This window comes from Nannobrachium achirus (genome assembly GCF_963921795.1).
Source record: "Nannobrachium achirus genome assembly, chromosome: 7".
NCBI classification, from domain to species: Eukaryota; Metazoa; Chordata; class Actinopteri; order Myctophiformes; family Myctophidae; genus Nannobrachium; species Nannobrachium achirus.
In genome coordinates, this window is record NC_137816.1 from 35,851,015 (window position 1) to 35,870,502 (window position 19,488).

At 40.0% G+C, this 19,488-nt stretch overlaps 1 protein-coding gene across 1 annotated transcript in view; it reads left to right on the plus strand.

Annotated features, from left to right (window-relative positions):
- mrvi1 (murine retrovirus integration site 1 homolog) overlaps nt 1-19,488 on the plus strand; it is a gene marked incomplete at its 3' end in the record, with an annotated part of 39,199 nt that overhangs the window by 3,180 nt on the left and 16,531 nt on the right. The window contains exons 3-6 of the mRNA XM_080730201.1: nt 3,392-3,417; nt 13,197-13,367; nt 17,105-17,211; nt 18,473-18,537. Of these exons, the coding sequence (XP_080586327.1) occupies nt 3,392-3,417; nt 13,197-13,367; nt 17,105-17,211; nt 18,473-18,537 (369 nt within the window). The remainder of the gene's footprint in view (nt 1-3,391; nt 3,418-13,196; nt 13,368-17,104; nt 17,212-18,472; nt 18,538-19,488) is intronic.

A 19,488-nucleotide genomic window follows, 5' to 3' on the forward strand; every position in this document is an offset into this window, starting at 1 on the left:
TGGGCATAAAATGAACGCAGACAGACAGATAACTCCATATATGGGCATAAATGGACACAGGCAAACAGATGGTCAAAACGGGTCCTACAGAGATCTCCATATATGGGCATAAAATGGACATTGACAGATATCTCCATATATGGGCATAAATGGACACAGGCAAACAGATGGTCAAAACGGATCCTATGATAACAAGTATAATGGGGTTTGCATTAAAGGGCGGGACATTCATTCCCTATTTACATCGTTCGTCACCATGCAGTGTCTTTACATATACCACATAGCTACAGTACACATGCCACATGGCTAATCTTAGCATTTTTCTTTAAACTTGTTACTGTCACCCCTGTTACTATCCTGTTATATCATTCCTGGCTGTTACTGTGTCACCCCTGTTACTGTCATCCCTGTTACTATCATGTTGGCAACCCTGTTACTGAGGAGTCAGCCCTGTTACTTGTATAACTTGTATTCTAATATAACTTAAAGATGGGTTGCCATGATCCCCCCAAAACATGATCAGTATAATGATTATACTAGGAGGAAGATTTGTTTCCAAAAAGTGTACAGAAAGTGTTAAAATTAAGTTTTTATGTGGCCACACCCACCAGTTCATTAAGTATGCCTGGTTGTCAGGTGGATGGTGACCCAGCCCACAGTGTTGGGTGTATGGTAAAAGGGTTTTAAAACATGTTCAAAAGTAATTTATCAAGCACTGAAAATAGAAATGGCATGTTTTTGTAGAATGACCCCATCAATAAAGACATACTGTTTCTACTCAGTGGTATAATCATGGCATGTCTTATTGTTATTTATGCATGAAGCTGTTTAAAATAGATTCAACGTCAACGATATTTAGATTATTTAAAAAAAAACAGCTGTTGTACTGAGGAGGAAGAGGAAAAATGTCCTTAGGGACCGTAGACTATTTATATTAAGAGTCTGTGGAGAATTACATGAGGGCATGTTAGGATATATGATTTTCTTGATTTAAAAATTAGAAAGGTTCGTTATTTATAAATGCATGGGTGGGTGAGCTATAAGAAGCGATTAGAGCTGCTGCTATACATGATTTGATAAATTTGCAGTCAGGGGCATCATAAGGGGGGGGGGGGGGGGGGGAGTGGGACTGAGTTACTAGGCCCAAGGTGGAGGGGCCTTTATCTATTGAAAAATAGCAGATATACAGCTCACAGCGCGGCTGCTAACTTGTAGATCTGCTATTTTTGAAAAGTCGTAAAAATGCATGCAAATCTTTGAACATATGTATTTTTTTAGGGAACATTTGTAACCCAAATTTTGCTTCTGGGGGGTCCCTGGAACTAAATATTTTGACATAGGGGTCCATGGCAAAATGCATATAATTTTGGGGGTCCTTCACATGAAAAGGTTTGAGCACCACTGATATAGAAAGAGGTTTTTCAAAAAACCTTAGAAGAATTTGAAATATTCAAAGCCTTGCACAAATTTTCACAAATTTTAAAAAATTGCAGATCTACAAGCCACTCTGTGCCGCGCTGCAAGCTTGTAGATCTGCTATTTTTCAATAGTTAAAGCACTTGGGGGCCCGCAGTGAATCCTTGTACCCAGGGCCCAGAATTTGCCCCCTGTTTGCAGTTGTATCAATGTTGTATTATTTTTACTCTTAATCATGTGCAAGGTTGAACATTGAACCATTCATGTTTCTATGAAGTTCTTATCAGGGGAAGTATCATTCCTATAAGGAAGGGTCATGGAAAACATTTGCTTTCCGCAGCATTTTTATGAGATGTCCAAAGTCTTCCATGTACTCAAAACCAAACAAACAAACAACAATAAAACATTTTCACTGCCATGGAAACTGTACTGTCATATCCTATGTGGCTGAGGGACAGAATCCCAATTCTTTTGGCACTTTGTTATTGGTACAATGAAACAGCTGAGGCTGACATAAAAACATCCCAGGGAAGATTCACATTGTTTATTTCACATGAGGATCCTCTATAATCAGAGTCCACTTGGCACTGCTACTGTTGTACTTGTTTACTGTAGGGGACTGGAACTTGGTGTTGATGATGATGATGTTGATAGTTATGTGATGAGACTTGCTGTTGAACATTATTATATGATGATAATCCTCCCATGTTTACTTAAGGGAACAAGTTTCTCCAAAGTAAGCCCTATTATTATCAGCCCTATTATTATAACCTTTGTTTAACAAATGAAGTAGCAACCACGTGATCTACAGAAAAACAGGAAAGGCAGTAACTGCACTAAATACTGTATCTTCTGTCCCTCTTCACACATGGACATGAAGAAATTCAAAGATACCTTTCATATCTATAATAACAGACCCATGCTGGTGAATTACTGTTGGCTCCGTTTCGTTGGCCTCTTTGTCTCCATTCTATACTTGAAAGCTCTTTGATATTCCTGCCAGCTATACCAATAAAATTACTTTATTATGAGGGGTATTGTAATAAACAATAGCCATATCAAATCATCTAAAGGGAATAAAACATACTTTAGTCATACTTTTAGTCTTTACTCTAGATATATTGCGTATTATTATATTTAATATATCTTTTTGACAATCTGCTTGTATAACGGATTATGTAACATTTCTACCAGGGGCTTCTAATAAAATTGGACAGTGAGGCTCGTCATTATTAATATTTTCTAAACCAAAATGACACTGACATTTTGGATGATCAATTAAATAAATAAATAAAAGTTTAAGTTAAAACAGATACTTATCTTTTTACATTTATATAGCAGTATTCTGTTCTCATCTCTGGATGTTTTATATGACTGCTAAAGGTTTTTGGGCCATCGCCGATCTGATCGATATTCCCTATATGGAGATCACTGTATCTTTCAGGCCCATATGGATCCCTGATGTTATCTATACATGCACATACTGTATATGGGCATGCCCCCTTTGTACCCATATATGGAGCTGACTGATTTGTTTGCATGTGATGCCATGACAACACCTTGAGGTCAAAACACATGAGTTCTCCAAAGGAGGTGACACAGTCACAATTATGCTTAATTAACTCTCATACACTCCGAAAATAACAGATCCACAAGTTTAAGCGTTTTCAGATTTTTGTTGAGAGACATCATTGTATGGCAAATTATAAATAAATAAATCGTCCTTTACTATGGACAAGAGCTTGCAACCAGTGGACCAAGCAAGCACCTGGAGTTACAGTCATGGTTGCCAGGTTATTGTTGCCATTAGTGCCAGGCACTTCCTGAAACGTTGGTCAAACCAACCAATCAGCCTTACAGAACAGCAAACTCCCTTCCGTTAACAGCACCCTTGCATTTGCATTGCACAGGCTTTCCTGTTATAAATGCAAATCAATTCCATTTCACTGTACAGTATGTGGTCTGTTTTCAACAGGTGGCACATCGAGAGGCATCAGCAAGGTGAGAATCCTTCCATTTGATGAGAAATACATAGAACATCTCTTTCTGTAAGTAGAAATATAATTCCATTATGAATGTAGGCCTGGTTGCTGTTTTCTCCCCCCCCCCCCCCCCCCCCCCTGTTTTCAAGGTTACGACATTTGGTAAGATTTATGGGTGAACAAATGATCATCATTTTGTTCGTAACATTTAAACACATTGATTTATCTCAAAGGTACATTTATGAGTATTACAATTTACAATGTAGGCATTTAGCAGACGCTTTTAATCCAAAGCGACTTAGAATAAGCAGGTAATACATCAATATAATAAGCAAGCTTATATGTCAGTACATTAACAACAATACAACAAATGCATATGAATATCAATGTACTTTAACTGAAGTAAAACATTTGACAGAGCAACTTTCAGTTGTAGTAATACATAATACATACAGTACATACATACTATTTGACCAGGAGTATCTATACATTGTTTTGACTAGTATTGGGTTTGAGTACTTTGTCCATCACTGTGTAGTTTACACAAAAATCTTAATGTTCAAGTGATCGGGAGTGGATGGATGTCTCCCACTTAAGCCCGATTTATACTTTGTTGCATGACGGTGCTGCACATCAAAATAGCAGATCCACAAGCTCAACACATTGCAGATGGAAGGTGTTGTGAGCTGTATGACGGAGCATAAATTAAGCATTAAGAGTAAACACGGGGACATGGACACAGTCTTCTTTATCTATTTCCTCATAATCTGTTTGTACTGCACACACACGCACGCACGCACGCGCGCACACACACACACACACACACACACACACACACACACACACACTACCATTTCACTGTTCAAATCTCTGCTCTGACAGTGATTAACAAGGTAGATAATCTCGGTAGAAAAAACAACATAGCTTTCCCCAGGTTTCAGCTAGGTTTGAAGGATGATCAGTCAAGTCTCAGTGGAGCTGCAGCGTGAGAGCACGCACACACGCACACACACACACACACACACACACACACACACACACACACACACACACACACACACACACACACACACACACACACACACACACACACACACACACACACACACACGCACACCACAGCAGCCCAAAGAGGCATACAGAGCCTTCTCCTTAAATGGTCAAAGCTCCCAGGAGTGAACTAGAGGCTGGTGCTGAAAAAAAAGCCAGGGAACGGAGGGGAAGGGAGAGGAAGAGAGAAGCCTGGGGGATCGCAGGGTTTTCTTCGTAAAAGTCTGAGAATGACAGTTTGACGGTGGGAAGCTGGTGTTTGAGTGAGGAGGTCAACAAGTGGAGTGGGTATATCTCTACAACAGTAGTAGACGACTCAGGTAAATGGTCTGGGCTATCTGTGCAGGTAGATGGGATCTGCTGTGCTGTACTTGACTTTACTTTGGGTTTTTTGTGATTATGTTGCGGACTTATGCAAACTCATGTGATGCAGCCTGCATCAACTTGTCAGTTTTCTGTAGATGTGACTGTATAGTGTTGAACTGACAGCAGCATCAAGCCTTTGTAGAGCATAGGATTATGGACTCTGTGTTTCTCTGGGGGACTGTTGTTGTCTTTTAGCTGTTGGAGGGAATGTCCACTGTGCTTTTGCCTTGAACTTAAAAGGAACAGCGTCCTCTGAAATTAACTGTTATAATGTTTGTTTGATTGATTGAAGATTTTATTAGAAGTTTGCATTCTAATTCGACAGTACAGTTCACTAGTACAAAATGTCAACAGGTTGTTGTCATTATAGGTTGTGGTTACTGTAGCTGCACATGAAAATGTTTCCGTAATACAACTCTGAGAGTGAACAAAATGTAAACAAACCTGTAGGGTTCATTATCATATAAGTTACATTTGTCCACTCTGAGTTGCAAGGTGATCATCAATACTGAGGATTTAACTGTATACAATATGAAATGTAGCTTTTCATTTCCATTACATGTTTGTAATAGCAATTGATTCATGTATCGACCCGGCAGAAATATACTTTCATATGCTTTTATCGTTATCTTTCTCAGATTCTCACATTCCTATATCCTGTTATATCAGACTATGGTTCTGTAGCCTACCACTTCCTCTGTTGTCCGTGTACTCTCTGTACTTCACACAACCAAATGTTAAACAAATCTGGCATTAGGGAGCTGGCTTATGTAACAGGGTAGACAAGAGGGAGGAGGGCTCAGCTCATTTTCTCATGCGGGAGACCATTGCTGTGGCGGGAGGCACTGTGTATATGTTTTAGGGCCCCAGGGGCCTGACCGTTATAAGGGACCCTGTCTCATCTTTTAATGTGTTTTCTTCAGAATTAACTCCTTCAGAATCACAATCATCTTTATCGTCACATCACAGGTTTACAGGTGTAAAACAGGTGGTGAAATTAGTTTTTTGTGCAAGCCCAAATCTTTTGTTTGTTTCCAGAAAGGGAAAGAAAAGAAAGAAGGGGGTTGAGGAAAAAAATAAGGGATAAAAAAACTAATATATATCTACATATTGACACATAGCATATCCATCCATTCCAAACATTATGTACATGAGTGTGTAAAGACACACTCAAGGAGGACAGCTGTGGTTGACAGTGGAGGGGTCCTATGAGTACAGCCTTGCAGCCATGGATGTTCCCTGACAGGAAATAATTACTGTGATTCAATTGCGCTGCAATATTTATCTCAGGATCATAATGCACTGGGGAACAGTGTTTGGTCTCCCAGAGTCCTGCAGCAGACTCCTGTATCATGCATGTTTTAGCATTATTTATGTGACGTTCATTGTATTTTCTTTGAAAGCCATCCGCTGCTATTCCAAGTGATCAAATATGTCATGTTGTTGTACTATGTGGGGTTTAAATGCTGGTTGCAGGGTTTGTTTGCATATTAGGATACAGTATGTCAGAGAGCAGCACCTTTATGGAGCTATACATACAACAAAATATCGCAATATTCTCCGTAATGTTGTACAAGAGAAAATCAATTATGTCATTGTCATTGTCGACTTTAAACAGTGAGATTTGATAAAATAAATACGATCATTTAGAAATATAATAAATACAATACTGAATGGTGAACTAAACTAACAAAATCAATCTAACATAACATTTTCTGCAATAAATGTAATCTTCTTGGCCACCAGAACCTCAAAGCTGAGGTCTTCTGGGTTGTTATATAGCACATAAATCATGCAATGGCCTCTTTGGACAGACAGCAGGTATGAAGCAGTTCATAGTTTCATGAGCAATGAGAGGTCAATAACACCTCAGTGACATCATTTCAACAGGACAGAGTGTCATACACAATGTCATACACAGACTAAACCAGTGAGATGGATTAGGTTGTGATTCAGTTTAGCATGAGAGTATTAAAACATTGCTTTTTCCAAAATAGTCAAATTACAAGATCACATGATTCATGATGTTTGTGCAATGAGTAGAGAATGTGCCTAAAAGTGTTGGGAGAGAAGTACTGACACTTTGAGGCTATTCAGGTCTGGTCATGCATATCTGAATCTCAATGTGAATCTTAAGTAGACGTGTAGACAAGGCAAATAAACAAAGCTATCGCCCAATTCACTGCTAGCACTTAAGGGACTCCCTAAAATGCCATGCCCTCACCTCGGGTCGGATTGGCCGTAAAATTTACTTAGCAGTGTGAGGAAGATCCGGAAGGATCCGGGGAAGGTCATGGCCAGGTCAACACCGAAAAAAAGCATATTGCTTTGTTTCTATTTAATGCCGGGTACATGTAGTGTAGATCTGGACCTAATCATGACCATTTTGACAATACTGCATACTCGCTACTATTTGTATTATCGTTGCTGTCTGGCAGAAACCTTGTATTGTATTTAAACTTACCCGTATTTTCCGGACTATAAGGCGCACTTAAAAGCCTTTAATTTTCTCAAAAAACTACAGTGCGCCTTATAGTCCAGTGCGCCTTATATATGGATCATTCATTGACATTGACATTCCCTTTAGCACAGCTCCATCTGTTGGATGCATAACGCAACGGTAGCGTCTATTATGTGCGCCTTATAGTCAGGTGCGCCTTATATATGAAAACAGTTTGAAAATAGACCATTCATTGACAGTGCGCCTTATAGTCAGGTGCGCCTTATAGTCCAGAAAACTTTTCCGTAAAATATTATCATACAAGAGTGTCGCACAAAAGAAGTTAAAATAGCAGATCTACAAGCGCACAACGTGTGACGTGCGCTGTGTTTATAGCGGGTAAAAATCTAATATTCAATGTGAACACACAGAGCGCCTCATAACTTCATAGCTTTAAGTGGTTGGCAGTGGCTGGAAGGTAGAGCAGCCGTCTGGGAACTGTAAGGTCCCCGGTTCGATCGCCAGCTCCTCTGTCTACATGTTGCGGTGTCTCTGACCCCTAACTGCTCCCAGTGTGCCCCATGGGCCTGTACACTGCTCATAAGTGTTTGGGTCAAATGCAGAGAAGTAATCTCTCCCTGAGGATCACTATAAATACCCAGTTTTTAAAAATAAAATGTCCATTCAAGAAATGACCAACATAACTCTCTCTTGGATTAATGGATCTGTCAGCTTTCATTCACGTGCCAGAGGATGCCAACCCAGTCCTATTGCGTCATACTGTGTGTTCATCCACTAGCTCAGGGGTTCCCAAACCTTTTCTTATTTCTTTTAATTATGGGAAACGTTAAGGGGAATATTTACTCGCGACTAAAAAATGGGTCCATACCCATTGTTTGGTAAACACTACACTATACCAGTGGTATTCAACCTTTTCAGGCCGCGACCCCCAAAATAATCATATTTGAACTGGGGACCCCCACCCTGCACAAGCACTAGGAATTGTAGGAGTTGGCATTACATTTAGTTTGATCCGATCTATTCTATTGTGAAAATAGCAGATCTACATGCTCACAGCTCACAACGCCTCACGTTGCTAGGCGTTGTGAGCATGTAGATCGGCTATTTTCACAATTTCTGCCTCTAATATTTGACGATTTTGAACAATGTTTGACCAGAGGTACTAAAAAGGTCTTTAAAGTCCTTAAATTGTCATTTTAGAAATGTGCAGATACCATGTATACACTTATACTGTATGTTGGTCTGTTTACTGGTGAGTGAGAAAACAATGTTAACATTTAGAATCATTTGGGGACCCCTCTGGGGGTCCCAAACCACAGGTTGAGAACAATTGCACTGTACTGCTGGTTACACCAAGGACAGTGTGGTAGGGATTGATCACGTTCTGTTTTCATACTACAGGATGTTGCATACGTGTTTAGAATAAGATCGTCATCCTTAAATGAGTTGCTCTCTGCGGTGATCTTCACCAGAGATGTGGTGTTTATAACGTTACACACTTACATCTCAATAATTTATTGGAGCCCTCTCTCTGTTTTTGGAAGGAAATGGGAACTGCCAGATGGAGGTATGGGTGAAAGAAATACATGATTGTGATAACACGAGATATAGGCTCACAGCCAGGCTGAGCAATATGTGGCCTTACTGCATGTTGAACAGTGCTAATGTATGATTGAATGAAAAACAGAATCTTAACATATTATTGATGATAAAACTTGATGTAAAAAAAAATTGATGTAAAATAATATCCCCAGAAAAACAAATCCTGGGTTTATCAGTCACATTCATCATTCTTACCGCATCTACTTCCCTTAGGAAGAAACACTGGCAATGAGTGAATCCAGAACTTATTTGAATGAATAAAACATTAGTTTGGAACAGTGGCAGGCAACAGAACTGGCCCACCAGCGATAATATCTGGCCTGGCAAATTATCTTGCAGGTAGAACAAATAATGCTATTGTCCATTCTAATTTTTTCGACTTTTGGATGAAAAACGTCTCACACGTTTTTGTTTCACATGCCTTAAATTAAATGTTTGTTTTTTGAAAAACATTTTAAAATTGTTCAAATAGCTGACTTACAAGCTGACAACATGTCGATGTTGATCGGCTAGTTGAACTATTTTAAAATATTTTTCAAAACAGTAAAATATGGCTTTTAGGGATAAGGGGTAAGGAGGCAATATAGGGCACTTTGGGCCCTATTTTTGCAATGAGGATTTCGGGGATCCTAAATCCTCAATTTTGGTATTTGGTATTTAGGAAGGGGCGTTCCTGCGCAAACTTTTGGGCACCTGCTATATCCCTAAAAACACCTGTGCTACCTGTTACATTATGCATAGGTGTGGTTTGGGCGTTACAATAGTATAACCAATCACCATGACAAATACCATTGCCTTTAAGAGAAGAGAAGACCGCAACCCGTTAATTGAGGATTTAGATCCCCTAAATCCTCAATCTTGAGCCCTTTCCCTCTCTACGCATGAAAGAGCGGTGTTGCCTTGGAATAACATTATATTGATACTGTACAGAGAATTATCTCTCACACATTGCTGGTTATTGAGAACTTTAAATTACAGCAATCTGTCTGTGTTCTAGATTAGTCTTTGGCAACTGCTGATAAAACATGATTTATTGACACAAGGAATTAATAGTCACACTATTGTTGGTTACAGTAAATTTGTAATCACAATTAGCCTACATTCATTATTTATCACTCAATTCGACTCTAAGGTAAAAGCGGTAACAGCTGACCGCTCTGTGGAGAGCAGTGTACAGGTGACCGTCTGACAGGTCAGGTTGACATGTAGGGACAGAGAGGATCCACGGGACAGGTAGCTATTCTGTGAGCAGAGTGGGAGCCTAATCTGTGGATTATAACTAAACTGAAAGTTTATAGAATAAAAAAAAGTAAGATGAAGAATCTGTAAATATTTCAACTTTGGCTATTTGAAAATAGCCGATCTACAAGCTCGCCAGTGACTCCCAAAGCTCTGAGCTTTGATTAGCTTTATATAAAACCATTTTGATAGATATAACCATCACCTACATGTTACAGGTCTTTATACCCTGTGCAATGAAGAATTAATCACTGACATTTTAACACTCATCTTTTCTTTTCTCTAATTACAATTTAAAATATGAACCCTTGTAAAAAAACAAAGTTGTACTTTAATGAGCAGCTGGGTGTGGCCACATAAAAACATATTTTTAACACTTTCTGTACACTTTTTTGAAAAAGATTCTTCCTCCAAGAATAATCATAATACCTGATGATCATGTTTTAGGGGGTCGGGGGTGAAATCATGCCCCCCCCCCCCCCCCCCCCCCCCCCGTCTTTCCGTCTTTAAAATAAAAAAATGTAGATCCTGGTTTCAAGTAAGATCACTACTGGTTGGCAAATAGCCTTCTACTGGGGGGGGGGGGATTCTACAATCAGCTAGGATCCACGGGACAGCTAGGTCATAAGAAGCGGCCTGTTCACTTCTCAAGCACTGAAGGAAGCATGAGCTCAGTTCGGGGTCCTTCCCAGGTTGGCAGCGGGAGAGCAGCGCCCAGGATTACAGCTTAGGCAATTGGCACTGGGTGAAAAATGGGTTACAAAAAACCGTGGGACCAAAAAGGATTGCAGCTTTAAGAAGGCTCCCCCTCCTCTCCAAAACGTGTTTTGCATGTATCCATGGAGCCCAGAGTGACTCCTGGTAGAGACAGAGAGATGAGAAAATGCGGCCAATGTCACTGAGTGACCTGACTGATGTCATGTCTGATAAGATATTTTGGGTACGCTTGCTTGACACGCACATTTTCCCACTCAACCATCCATGTTTATGTCCATTGAAACATTGACATGGGCAGAAGTATGTAGATGTTTTGATTTCTCTGTCAAATTGTCAAGTGAAAGTATATTTGTTCATTCATGCTCTCTGAAGACTGAGACCCTGTTACATATTTGTACAGTGAGCATAAAAGGAATAATTACATGTTAATATACAGTATGTGCTTCAGCTAAAATTGTGCCAAGATGAAAGTGGTTAATTTCTACAATTATACCTTTGGCATTTGCTGAAAACCTCCATACTCCCTCAAGTGCTACCACTGGCCAACGACTGCAGGGCATTGTAGGGAGTGTGACCAAAATGGGTGTCATTTATCATAAAACTGTCTAGAGGAACAATTTCCTGCTTAAATGATTTTCATTGTTATATTTAAGAATGTTAAGAATATTGCATCTTATCTCTGTTGCACTGTGGGATTCACTGTCCGTCCGTCTGTCTGTCTGTCTGTCTGTCTGTCTGTCTGTCTGTCTGTCTGTTTGCATGATGTCATCCAAACATGTTTTATAAACATGGTTTGGTTCAGGATTTTCAGATACTGTGAATACAAATTATGCTGGTTTTAGGACAGATGTTGTTGTGGTGATGTTTTTGTTTCTACTAAGTAAAAAATGAACAGCACCAACTTCCTGTGACCAGGCCCGGATTTATATGACATGAGGCCCCTGGGCAAGGGGAAATAAAGAGGCCCTCATGCGCGCGCGTAAATTCCACCTCCGGTCCACCTGACCACACCGTGACCTCACCTTCGGACCGGCCCGTGCATAATCTGACTGTGTATCTTCATTGGCTCATTGGAAGGGTCTAAAGCGGATACAGAATTGGAGTTTGCGTGCATGTGTGTAGCCTATGTGTGTGGAAAGTACCGGATACATAGAGTGGGCGGGCTTTAGACTGCACTAAGCTTTCAGAGCAGCTACATGCAGTGCAGCCAGCAGAGCAGAAGCTCTCAATAATAAAACAAAATGTACTGTAACTAAACACAAATATCACTTTATTTGGATTGCAATACTTTAAAATGTCATCATTAAATTTACTCATTCAGGGTCTTTTCAAAATGGCTTCCAAGTTCCACAACGCCTCCCTCTCCATAGACTTCCATGTAATTCATAGTGCACGGATCATGCACGCCCATGCCTATATCATGCACCACGTGTGTCCACACTGTTCACAGCTTTCAAACAAAAAAATCTGAATGGAAATCCGTTCAGGCATTCATGAGCTAGCAGCCATTATGTTTTCTTGAAATGTAAACAAACATGGCTGCCATGTTTGTTGGTATGGGTGTTAAACATGGAATTCGCGATCATACTACTACATTTTTTGGGGTCCAAAAAATTTCTTTTGAAAAAAAAAAATATATATATATTTTTTTTTTTGAGGCCCCCCTCCCCTGAGGCCCCTGGGCTCGTGCCCACCCTAGCCCAATGGTAAGTCCGGCCCTGCCTGTGACCATTTGCAATCAATCATGTTAAAGGCATGCCTCATGACCATAGACCATAGTGAATGAAACCCTGTGGGGATTGGTTGTACCAGTGGCTCTTTCCTCGCTGGTTCTGTTTTCTCCTGAACATATTTTACCCTGCCAGCTGAAGTGCATGGCAGTGTATTATAATCGGGCTCATATGTTTTTTCTTTTTTGTGAAAACATGAAGGGAATGATCAGTAGGCACTAGGGAGACCTAAATCAGTGTATTAAGTAATCTGTAGCTTTTATATCCTATCCTACCCGGGATTCCAAACCCGGGTCCCTCACTCTACCGTTGAGCTATAAAGGAAAGCATCTTTGGGAAGAGGATTAATATCATTTTGACCTAAGTTCATGCATATGTCACTTAAATTCCTTAGTACAAGAACAACTACAAACTTGTAAAACTGACTTAACCTGTACAGTAGGCTTACTATACTTGAGGAAGTAATGTGTGTGTGTGTGTGTGTGTGTGTGTGTGTGTGTGTGTGTGTGTGTGTGTGTGTGTGTGTGTGTGTGTGTGTGCGTGTGCGTGTGTGTGCGTGTGTGTGTTGTCAATGTGGGCTTGCAGCATCAAGAAGAGGAGGAACACTTATTTCTGGGATCTCCTCTTGACCAGAGAGGCCACAACTCGGGGCAGTCCCGTGACCCTCTCTGTGGTGCTGAGAGACCCTTTATTTTCCCACGCACGCGATCCCGTCCCACATTGCCCCCTGCCATGCCCACCCTCCCTGAGGAAGAGGAGGATTCCCCTGAAGAGTTGGACAGTTCTTCTAGCTCACCCACTACAGTAAGTACACTTACCTTTCCTTAAGGGAGTATAGTTCACCCCCAAAATGACCTATTGATTACCCCCATTGATTCCGGATGGGGGCCCAAATGCATTTGGGTCCCCATCAGGAATCAATGGGGGTAAATTGACTATAATCAAATGTTTGTCTTAGGAATGCGACAATTACAAATATATTATTTAATTCAATTCCATATCGTGAGTAATCAATAGAAAAAAAGTCATTTTGGGGGTGAACTACTCCTTTAAGCCTCTGTTTTAATTTAGCTCTGAGTGACAAAATGGATAAATCAACACTGAGGATTTACTGTGTATTACCTTGTTAGTAAAGCATATAATGCAGATATTCACACATTTAATATACATACTGTTTGAGACAAATTTTTAGCCTTTAATTTAGTTTCACACCATTATGGACAGAAATATTGATTTGAGTGTCTTCTTTTTTTGTCTCCGCCAGGCCGACAAAAGGCATGACCGAGACTATGTTTTGCAATGCCCGTCCGTCTGTGTGTCCGATTTACCATATGCTTTCCTGATTGGCTTCCAAAGTTTGCAGGATTGGTCCTTTTTGAACAAAATGCCTCACATCATCAGGTGAAATTGTTCACACAGATTCCCACTAAGCCCACTTCACAGATTCCCACTTCACATTTTTCAAATCAGCCTCATGATGGCACTATAAGAGGCTGATTTGTGTTTTTACCTATAACTCCACCGATCAGTGTAAAAAGTTGTATGGCACTCTCTAGAGGCCAAGGAAAAACCTTTTCCCTGCATTTTTTACATCTGCCTTTTATAGCGTCACCAGGAGGCCGACTTATTTAAAAAAGTTTTTTTTTTGTTATTACTCCTCAGATTTCATCCAAAAATCTGTACACAGTAGGCCTATCTCATTTGATTAAGACGGATCTGTCCGATATTTCATATTCCATCCCAATTGGCTAACATTGGCTTCCAAAGTTAGCAGGATTGGTCCGTTTTGAACAAAACTGACCAAAAGTGAAATCTAGCAGGCACATTCCCACTAGGTCGAGGAACAAATGCCACTCTTTTCACAAAAGCACTGCTTCTAGTTTGATTTTGTTTTTTCCCCTTTTTTACAAATCCCTTTATGTTGTCACAGAAAGATTAAACCAATAAAAAAACATACAGGGTGAAGGCATACGGTTTTAATCAAACACCCAACAACATAAAAAGTGACCACAGCAGAGCAGGAAAAAAAACACCAAAGGAGCCCAGTCCTCTTTCTTACATGCACTTACGTATATCCAAGTCCAACCACACCATGTGAGGGAGTACACGGGAGGGAGTCCTAACACGAGCATGAACCAAACAGAGCCCCCCACTCAGGTCAACAAGAAATATGAGTTCAGTTGCATACTATATCTCAGATATAGTATCCGAGATGAAAACTATAAAACTGTTTTTTTGCGCCCTACGGTCGCAGTTAACTATGAAAATCGGCACCTCTTTCCGTATCTCTGTCTGTCTGTCTATAACGCCTCACACCTGACACTGTGGTATCCCTGACACATCACTGTGACATCACAGGTGAGGTGATATCACAGGTGACATCACCTATGTACAAGTCCATATATGGGTATTCCCCAGAGTCCCTTTTATGCCCTTATATGAAGATCCCTGATGTCATCGATATACATCACTGGCCAGATGGCCAAGACGTGGCCCATATCTGTGTGGCTGGTTCAGATAGGGATCTCCATGTATGGGCATAAAAGGGATTGTATTTTGTGATGTCATGGGAACCACTCTAACGGTATCCCTTTTATGCCCATATATGGAGATCCCTGATGTCATCAATATTAAGCCCATATCTAACAGGTCTTCATATGGGAATGCCCATATATGGAGGAAGACATCCCATATCTGTGTGGCTGGTTCAGACAGGGATCTCCATGTATGGGCATAAAAGGGATGTACCATATACAGTACAGTACATGGATCTCCATACCGGTATATGGGTAACTGGTCCGATATATACTGTACATCACTGGGTAGATGGCCAAGAATTGGCATGTCACCCTGAGGCGTCTTACTAGTGACCATTACTCTTACTATCTACATAAAATATGGTGTTTTGGTAAGTACTAAAACCCAATTATTCTATTTAACCAATATCATAACAACCAGCTCCCATAAAGTAAGGAATTCTCAGTAAAGCTGTCTGAATTCAGTCTGAATATTCTGTTTGATTTAACATTGAATGACAGCAAACTCATTGATCGCAGATGTCTGTCTGTCTACAAGTTTGAATGGGTGGCTAGTCTGGATACCTAACCAACTGAGTAATGAAGCTTTACTCTCCAGAGAATGTTGTCTTCAGCTGCAGTTGGTCATAAACACAGACCAGATAAGACATCTGTGTGGAATGTAATGAAGTTCTGTAGCCTAATGTCCGGGGGATATGCCAACAGTATAAATAAACATTCACAAATATTATCCAGCAAACATGGCCTTTTGCAGTTTTACTATTAGAGGAATTTCTTTTATTATGTTTCAAATCCAAAAGAAGCTCTTAGAGGAGCTCTCAGTGAATTAGTGTTTGACGCTATTCTGTTATTTACATACTTCTCTTTGATGGCTGGACAAGGATGTTATGAAATAGAAACAGAAAGTGTTTTCATTTTAAAAGTCAGGAGATCCTTTTGTGACCAAAGACCTGTGAGACAGCATTGCTCAGTATTTGCCAAGCAGATGAACTGTATGTACACTGAACATTATCGTAATTTACTCCAGTGTGGATGTGGCTTGTTTGGTTATTTTCCTCCTGGAGATACTGAAGTCTAATTTACACTTCAATGCACAACCCTTTCACTCCCAAAAGTATCTCAACAGTATCCACACTTTTATTCGACTCTTTGACACAGAGTCTGTTTACTTCTTACATGTTTGATGTTCAGCATTTCAGACTTTGCAGAGAAGGATTGTCTTTGGAAAACTGTTCTAGAATATACCACAGAACATCTGGCAAGGAGCTGTATAGGTGCTTCACTGAATACCTACCCATTACAGAGAACCACACGTTTATTTATTCTTCTTCTAAAAGCTTTTCAAAGCCACCATTCTTTAAGTGTGTGGCTTCTTTTACCGTTCCACCAGACTTCACCTCATTCCTTTTATTGTCCCTGGCAGCCATGGTATAAAGCTGATACTGATAGAGACGAATTGATGTCTTTATAACCTGTACTAGTATTAAAAGCTTAAGAAAATAACTCTCTGAAACTTACTACAACCTATTGCAAGTATAACCATACCCATACTTGGAATAAATAAGGCAAAAAGGTATGCAGTCTGTAGAGATGGGCGAAAATAACATCAAAAAGTATTTTGATATAAATTACAAATACTGAGACACAGGATAGTGTCCTGGTGTCAGTATCCTGGTCAGTATTTGACCCAGTATTTTTAATTTGTATAAAATTAAAATATATTCTTTATGTATTTTCTACCACCTCTGCCGGTCTGCACATTCTGAACATATGATGATGTATACTTAGAAAATCACTTATATATACTTATATACTTCATTGCATGATGATGTCGCATTGGTGAAAATAGACGATCTATAAATAATATCATTGTGATACGTCCTGAATTACTTTGCTTGTATAATTGCAATAACAATATCCACCTGTTACTTGACCAATGCTAGTTTTGCAGTATTCTTAATGTATTCATACATTCTAACATCTTTGTTTCTTACAACTGTATAGTACACACCGGGAGAGAGTCAAGCGGTTGTCATGACTGCCCCCACCATTGTGTTCCCACAGCAGGCTAAGATTGTGCAACAAGATGGACATCCATTAGATCAGGCCAGGTACTATTCTTTCATTTAGAGCTCATAATCAACTATGGATTGGATACATCCTAAATGGATGTGTATCCATATCTATTTAAATACTCATGGCCTATGTATCCCATGCATCTTCTGTAGCATGTACAGAATTGCAATAGTAGATTCTCTAAGCAAGTTGTTCTCAAAGTAGAGATGGTTCCAGGGGGTCCCACGCAAAATGTCTTCTTTTTCTTTAGGCTAATTCCCATCGGGGTTGCCACAGCAGATCATCTGTTTCCATCTGGTTCTGTTTTCTGCGTCTTCCTCTTGCCACCTGCATGTTGTCTCTCACCGCATGCATGAACCTCCTCTTCTCCTCTTACCTGGCAGTTCCATCTTTAGCATCCTTCTTCCAATGAACCCCTCATCCCTCCTTTTCACACGTCCAAACCATCTTCTCAACCTTTATCCCCAAACCTTCTATCCTGGGCTGACCCTCTAATGTTGTAATTACCGATCATGTCCTTGTCACTGCAAATACGGAATCTCGGAGTGGCCATTGACAGAAAAAATAAATAACTTGTGGCATCGAATTACTATTTCATGGCCAGAAATTAGTATTGTGTGGCCTCTAAATACTAATTTGTGGCCAAAAGATTTATTATTAATATTTATTATTTTTCTGGCCACCCCAGGGCTCCCTATCCTATACCTTTCTGTCACAAATAACGCCTGACACTTTCCTTCATCCATTTCACCCTGCCTGCAATCTCCTCTTCACCTCTCTTCCACACTCCCTATTACTTTGGATAGTTGACCCCAGGTATTTAAAGTAATTTTTATTATTTAAAATGATTAAAAATGAATGAAAAAAGTAACGAAACAACACGTTCGGGTGTTTTCGATGAATCTATCATGGTTAAAATGGTGTTTGAAGTTACAATGGGTTTTTTATAGGAAGGGGCCATGTCTGATTAATTAATATCAAATATTTAAATACTGAATCAAGTCATGGGTGTTCACAAAAGCTAAAAGATAAAATTGAAAGTGAAATATCCCTTTAAACTCCTTCACCTTTCGGCACCTCTACGCCTTGCATCACAACGGCTATTTGCGAATGTTAACTTTTGTACATTTGCTATTTTCCAAATATCTATGAAGAAATTTGGAAGATGTTTTACATTTTAACAACATGAATATTTTATGGGGAGCTCTGGCACAAAATAGTTTTAGATAAATAAATAAAAGGATCGCTTGGACCACTGCTCTAAGCACTTTTGTAACATGCTTATTTCTCTCCCAGACCACACAGTCCCAGAAGTCGCGTGGCCAGGAAGTCCTGCCCTGCAGCACCCATCACCACAGTCGGTGAGTAAAGATTTTATTCATTAATGAAGCCATGTACTGTATGTGGTACATACTACTGTAACTGTGATTATGCTTAGATAATCACAATATTGATTAAATCCCGAGCTGCGCTTATCAGGTTTATTAGCGAGTCCAGAACCAGATTGCATTGATATTACACCAACATTGGAAGGAGAACATTCCCCTAGGGAGTCACAGCTCAGTCTCTGGAGCTCTTCTACAGAAAGAGGCAGTTCTGTTCTGGCCTCTCCTGGTGTTTAAATGGTCTGTCTTTACCTTGACTTTATAGCTAAACATAAATTTCAAAGCTGGCATGCATATTTCACAGCGTATTTAACTCCGAGAGTGAATTAATGGACCCACTTGAGTTAAATTAACACTGAGGATTTTATTGAGCACCTTCCCTTTCATTATAAAAGAGTTATTAGTCTCATCTAATACTAAGCAGAATAAAACAACATAGTGTACCCATCATGGGGAGGCTCTCTCCATTCCGACATGTCGCCACTCCGAAATTGACTTCTTATTGTCGCAGTGGCGACACTCCCATGGGCCTAAGGTTTAGGGTTAGGGTTAGAGATAGGGTTAGTGTCGGAATGGAGACATGTCGGAAAGGAGACATGTCGGAGTGGAGAGATGCACTCCCAATCATGTGTGTACCACAACAACACACAGTTCAGGAAACATTTGTCCCATTGTCTAAGTTTGGTCAAATGTGTCACAGCACCATAAACTATGGAACTCTTTGTGCGCTGTGTTCTTTCAGTTTAACTATATGCTATCTTCCCTAATACCTGAGATGCTTCAGCGGCTTGTATTACATTGGATTGATGTTGTGTTGTCTTATTTGAGTTCAGAAAATATGAGACTCCTGTGCCAAACACTAAACACCTGGAGTGAAATCAACAGGCTCACTCAGGGCTGAGACAGAATGCTCCTTGGCAGGAGCTC